The sequence below is a fragment of the Cavia porcellus genome, unplaced genomic scaffold (assembly GCF_034190915.1).
Source record: "Cavia porcellus strain 051 isolate PalLab524CR breed Dunkin Hartley unplaced genomic scaffold, mCavPor4.1 scaffold_28, whole genome shotgun sequence".
Lineage (NCBI taxonomy): Eukaryota > Metazoa > Chordata > Mammalia > Rodentia > Caviidae > Cavia > Cavia porcellus.
In genome coordinates, this window is record NW_026947511.1 from 38,093,711 (window position 1) to 38,100,567 (window position 6,857).

General features: G+C 44.3%; 1 protein-coding gene across 4 annotated transcripts in view; it reads left to right on the forward strand.

Annotated features, from left to right (window-relative positions):
* Positions 1 to 2,212, forward strand: part of LOC100733616 (24-hydroxycholesterol 7-alpha-hydroxylase) — a 48,428-nt gene extending 46,216 nt beyond the window's left edge. For 2 of the 4 annotated variants that reach the window (XM_063238779.1, XM_063238777.1), the window contains one exon: positions 725 to 1,778. In XM_063238779.1, coding sequence (XP_063094849.1) covers positions 725 to 901 — 177 coding nt within the window. In that variant the 3' untranslated portion in view covers positions 902 to 1,778. The other 2 variants (XM_063238778.1, XM_063238776.1) reach the window with 1 other exon arrangement.
* The last annotated feature ends 4,645 nt before the right edge of the window (positions 2,213 to 6,857 follow it).

Below are 6,857 nucleotides of genomic sequence, written 5' to 3' on the forward strand. Positions count from 1 at the left end.
TGCTTTGACACCAACCAGAACATTGTTTAAGGAAATGTTGTCTCGTGTTGGAAAATGTACATATCTAAGTAAATTTCCACAATCTCAAAGAATATTTTATCTCATAATCCTTATTTTAGAAAGAGAAAGATCAATTGAAATTATGTAACTATTGGAATTGTTTTGATTAGCTGTAAAATGAGGTAGTCATACATAGAGAAGATGACCTTCAGACTGCAGCTCCTCCTGGAAGGCTACATTGCCCAAGGCTGTGGAATCAGGATCTGGAACCTGCTTGTCTCAGGAATTTACTTGTCAAAGGAGCAAATATCAAACATTGAAACCCCCAATTTTAATTTTCAGATAGCCCAGGGTTTAATTTTAGGTGCTAAGATCAAACACAGGGCCATATACTTGCTGGATAAGCTCTCTACTGCTGAGCTGTCCCCAGCCCCTGTGTTTTATTTTACTCAGAAAGTCTTTTTTTTTTTTTTTTTTTTTTTAATTTTTATTTAAGGAGAAAAGAAAAGAAAGAAAAAAAAAAAACAGTGAAGGGGTACAAGTTATACAGATTTACAGAATAAAAAAATGCGCAGTAGGAAATCACTAGTTAATGGATTACATATTGCCATCTTAGAAATAATTGTTCAAGTCACAAAATTAAAGCTTGTAGAGTGGACATTCCACCAATGATACTGCAAACAAGTCTTAATAAATTGATTTCACTTCTATTCCCTCCCATTAGGAAGCAATCAGGAGACGCTACAAAGCATGGAGACTCCTGACTGACAGCAGTCCTGTTCCTGGGGTGGGGGTGGCGCATATCCTGAATGCTCCTGAAACAGCTTCCAGCTCACACAGGGGCCTTGCACTTGTTCAGTTGTGTTCCATTTTCTCTTTCTTTTGGGCTATGGATCCTTAGGAGATCTCAGTACTTACAGATTTCTTTCTAGAAAAGAGCCTATTTTTTCACATGATTTTGGATCCAGTCTGAGTGGCCCCCTGGGCACCCTGCAGCTCGTTGTATCAGCTCCCCCAATTCTCCTGCTAAGGAGTCCAATGGGGCCCTACCACCTTCAGACCTAGAAACAGACTGATCATCTACCTTGGATCAGCCCCAACTTTCATCCACAGAATAGGTTGAGATTTTTTTGTACTGGGGGTCAAATTCACAACCTCACACTTGCCAGGCAGGCACTTTTACCACTGAGCTTGGGTTGCTTTCCTTTTTCAAACCCCTAATCCTTAAAAAAAAATTTTCATTCTTTGCAATACTTCTTCCCTTCACCCCCACAGATTCACACCTTGTTCATAGCTAGGGAGAAAAATCACATTTGAACCCCCCTAAAAAATGTGTTTTTGGAAAATGATGATCACAAGTACACCGTGCCAGTGTTTCACACCCCTGACTCCAGGTGGCTCTTAAACACCTAAGACATGTGACATTGTGACCTCAGCCCCTGTTCACAAGTGAGGTGTCACAGCCTTGGAGTCTGATTTACCACGACCTCTTTAATCAGATAAAGAGAAGACAGCAGGCCAGTCCACAGGCGCCGGGGCGCGGGTGGGTCCAAGAAGAGGCTGTTAGAATCAGAGGCAGTACTCTCCTTCTCCCTGTCTTGAAAGGAATCTGAGTACATGTTTTGTTCTTATCTCAGAGAGTACAACTCGGTTTTCATCCATGAGGATGCTTCCCGAACCTACACCCTGTACTTTCTAGAGAAAATCCTGGGGGAGTGAACCTAGGGCCAGAGTAATTGGCTTCTGTCTCTTCATGTCTGTATCTCCTGCATTTCTGCTTTTAGAGTCCTCTCCATGTGGTGGGTGTCCCCCAGCCAGAAGGACAGTGCCGCATTGAATATAAACAGAGACATGACGTTTGTCAGGACCCGCAAGGGCCAGCGCTATCTGGAGGAGCCACACCACCAACCACACACCTGATAGCCGGCCTGCACAATGGGTGACGTCACCTGGCCCATAATGGCCATTCAGGATAAACAACAATGATTATGATTTCTAGAAACTACTTTTTTACATCTCTTAACCAGCAGTTGGAACTCTCAAGCTTTGTTAATACAGTGCTTTATTGTAACATGCATACGGTTAAAGTGTGAGTAAAGTAGAAGTTTTCTAAAATCTCTGAGGACAGCATCATGCCTACAATTCTCCATCTTTTTACACGTAGGACAGCATCTCTTCTATAACAAGGATTTAATAAATGCATGTTGATTGACGTGTTGGTCCATATTTTAATGAAGGCAGAAGCACGCATGACTCCAGGTGTTTAAAGTTAGTTTGACAGATGATAATGTGTTTGCTGATGTGTAGAAGCACAAGTGCAATACTGTCCCAAGGCAAGTAGCTGTACTCAAGATGCACAACTGTAAAATATTTGCCATGAAACCCAGAAAAGAAACTCGGCCCTGTCCAGGGGAAACTCATGACAGTAATGGCAGAGCACATAGTGATGTCATGACTTACCCCCCACTGTTCACCAAGCGCTGCCCACCACCTCCCGAATTTCGCAGCAAGTGTTCTGTGTGTGGCCCCCAGGCCCATTCCTGCCTCTGCTGAATTGTCTCACAGGGTCGATAATGACCACTTAGTCATCTGTTTCCTCCTGCAAGCTCACAGCTGTCTGGAAGAATCAGGGCAGAAAGTGGTATTCAGGCTGATGCGGGGAGTCGAAGCTCGGCTGGCAGCTCGTAGCTTCACTTGGTAGCAGACTCGGGACTAGAGTCAAAGGGGCTGAGGAAAGCTGTTTACAGTGTATGTAAAGAAGCACCCACTAAACTGCAGTCATGCAAGGCCACTGTGTACCTGCTCCTTTTGCTTGGTAAGGATGAGCGTTAGTTTCAGGTCTATGAAATTTTATAAAATGCACACACAAGATCTGGTGGTCTTTAGAAGAATGAGGCTTGGATATCCCATACTTCCTTCTATTTCCCAGTTTTGGGGCTTTATATTATATATAGTATTTACAAGTTTTGTAAAGTCATAATACCACCTTCTGTTTACTGGAAGCAGAAGACAGAGATGTGTGTGGTTTACCTGGAGGCACACTCAGGCAGAGTGAGAGGTCAGGATGAGAGTTGGCATGCATATTGCAGCTTGGGCATAGGATTCGTGGTTCCTGGGGCCACATGAGATGCATATTTGACACCTTCCCTGTCACTTGTCTGAAGGGCAGAGACAGGATTGCAAATTGGCATCAGAGGCCTCTGGTGAGCAGCAATCTTCCAGGCACAGTCTCGGGACACTGTGGTTCCCAGCCACTATGTGCAGGAACCGAACTGGATTACAGTGTCAAAAGCTCCAAAGTGGCTACAGAGTCTGAGCCTGCTCAGAATTGCTGGGCTCAGTGCAGAGAGGTTGGATGGGACCCTAAGGACATCTGGGAACTCTTACTGGCTCTCAGGTCTTCCCTAGACCTGCTTGGCATCAGACCCAATCTCCATCTCAAGTGATGGCCCACGTGGCCCAATACATGTTTTAGCTGTGGCGTGAAGGTTTCACCATGCACAGCAAATGCAGCCTTTTTTTATGCTGTGACTGGGACCTTGTAACAAGTGGGCCCCATTCTACCCATCCTGCAAGACAGGTGCCCGCTGTGAGCAGCTGAGCTCTGTACCCACTTCCTTGTCCTGCACATTACTACCTTTTCTGTGACTATAAATAAGTGCTTCTGTGGGAAGGCCTACCACTTTGTACCTCTGGGTCCCGACAGCTTCCCCAGTTCCAGAATTGCAAGTCAAGCCAATTACAATCTGCAGAACTCAAATTACCATTTTTTTCTTGGAGCAGCTCTAGTAACCATGCAAAGGGCTCCTTGAGGAACCCAAGAGAAGCACTTCAGACCCTTTGGAGTTTCCCTGCATTCCTGGAGATCCAGGGTCCTGGATGAGTTCCTGGTGGGGATAGGGCTTTGCTCTTTTTCCATAAAGTGCGCACCTTTTTGACATTGTCCTCGGCCTTTATTTGTGATGACAGAAGCAGCACCAGGCCCAGGGCAGCATTGGACCTGCTAATGAACTCTTGACACTTACATTCCCCGGGGACCTGGAGATGAGGCCAGAGAAGTTTCTCATCAAAATCAGATGGTATCCAAGAGTAGACAGTTTTTCCCAAAACTTCAGGACAAGACTCCCCCGTAGTAAATCCCTTACTCTGCATATGGTTCCTTTCCACTGGATTGGGGTAATTCTGAAGTTAGAATTTCATGATCAGTATCTTCTGTGACTAACTTGGCAAAGTATTAGGCCTGATGTGCCCAACCCAGATCTTAGTATGATCTAAGCAGTCATTTAGTTCACCCAGAGGTTAACCTTAGCAACATCCCTGATGTAACTATTGTCCAAATTACCTTCATCATGCAATTTCTAGACCCACATGTTCTCATTTCTTGTTTTAATTTAACCCAGCTTAGAATCACAAACAATGAATATTTCACAAGCTAAGTTTGCACCAAAAACTCAAATTGACTTATATCCCTAAGCATCATAATGCTTCACAAACCTGTTGTAATTCTGCCTCCCATCCCTAGCTAGACAATTTTATACACAGGCATTCTCCTGCCTTGTCAGATGGAAGAAAGACTGATAGGAGCTGGGAAAGTTAGTAGTGTCTTTTCTGTTCCAGAAACAGAAGGACATTGGTCCACTCCTTTTGATCTACATTACAGATTAAAGAGAACATTGTCAGGAAGCACCAGCTCTTCTTGCTGGCCTTCACTTGTGAGGCCCTTTCTTATGCCTTTACGTAAATAAAATGATGCAATTTATTCCTCACAATAGGCTCTGTAGCCAATTCTGCAAAGCCTAAGGGTACACAATAGACTTTAAAATCCTCACACCCAGGTTGTCCTGGATAACAACTGCTCTAGATTCCATACTGACCAGACATGGAAGAATCTATGCAGTTGTCAATAGTTCTGGCCACACATGCATAAATGTACCAGATGTTATACAGACTCAGTTTAAGATTCAAATGGGCTGCTCTCTGTCTGGCTCATTCTTTGACCAACAGATTTTAGTTGGTGTGGTTTGTATGGTCCCTTTCTCAGGAACACACTCTGAACCCTTGGAATTATCCTCCTGTAGTTAAAACAGTCTCCCTCATGGATAGATTCTCTAAAACCTTTTAAAAGTTTACATGCATCCATCTGTAATCCACCAAATGATTTCTCCTTGACTGGAATGACAAAACTCAAGAAATGCATAATCATGAAGACACTATCATTTATAAACAACGTGACAAGGCAGGAAACCAAAATGACAGTCACTGAGAAAATGTCAATGCTCAAAATTTTGGCTCTTCTCCCAAAATAGGGAATTGTTAAAATTAGCCAGTACCACTGTTTTGGTCATGCCATTGTTTTAAGTTCCTAAATTTGGATCCAATCAATTAGACCAAATAAAAATGGAGTCACTCATGCTAAGTGTCACAAAACCAAACTGAAACTATTAAGAAGCAGACAAATTCTGAACAGGAGAACTTTCCCCTAAAAATAACAAGTTGTTAGTGTTAGCCAACCAGTATTTTTGCCTATTATTCTCTTTCCTTGTCCTCAACTTACACAACCCACTGCTCTGCTATTTCCCAGTGGCACTGGAGGCTAAATAAATGCATTTACAGTAGTGACAAGGTGACATCAATGCCAGCATTCTGCTCAATCTCTCAAGCTGGAGGAATTAAATTTGGCCTCAGGCTGCCTTTGCAGATGGCCCCTGTTCTAACCATGTTCAAACAAGACAGGTGCAAACTGTCCCATAGGGCTGTGTCTGTACCACACTTTTGTTTCCTGTTCGTCACTTTCTTTACTTTGGATATAAAGATAACCCACTGTGGGATAGGGAGGGACATTCTGAGCCCTTCTGGTTCTTTTTGAACCATTGCAGATTGCTGTCAATTCCAGAATTACAAAGAAAGCCAGTGAATATCTGCAAATTTATTGTCATTTTCTCCTTTATCAGACAAAACAAAAATTAATTTCTAAAATTGAAGTCACCAGTAGACAGGTGGAATCTGGGGCCAGAGTGGAGACTGATCTTCCAAGGCCATTCTATCCATTGTCCCTGGATTACTGGTGTAGTGGAAGGACCAAAACCTCACCTACAAGGCCAGGTGTGGTGGTGCATGCCGGTAATCCCAGCACTCAGGAGGCCGAGGCAGGAGGAATTCCAAGAGTTCGAGGTAACTGGGGATAAACAAGTGAGTTCAAGGCCAGGCTGAACTACATAGTGAGACCCTGTCTCCAAAACATAACAAAACAGCCAACAAACCCCACTTCTGAGGACCTGAGCACTCAGTTGCTTGGCTTTTGTCAAGCTTGAATGACTGCAATTTCCGACTCCATGATTACCAGCCACAGAGCCCACAGAGGTGCCCTGGAGAGTGGGATCTTCTGTTTTCAGAAACTACCCCTTCTGTCATGGGGCAGCCACTTCCACTTTGCTAGTGAGTGGATCCACTTTCTCCACCTCAGTTTAAATTCCCTTCTCTGATGGCTGGTTCAGAAGCATAAGCAGCCCCAAAAGACTAAGCAATTTCAGCTCCTCGGGAACCAACCGCAGTAAGTAAGTGTCCCCTTCTCATCAGAACCAGGGTTTCAGGACAGGACCTGGGCATTCCTCAAGTGGGTCTTGGCAGTCACTGTTGGAGGGGTGACATTGTTTCACCCCTGAGATTCCATGGCTCTCAGGGTCACCCTGGCCAGTGTGCACAGGGTGGCCACTGGATTAGATGGGACGTTCTACACCTCAACAAGAGTCCCAACCCCACATACCCCTCACCAGACAGAACCAGATTGTGCTTGTCCTCATCCACAGGATTCAGTTCTCTGCCAGCCTATAGGATTCTTCACACCAGCTAATCCTGGT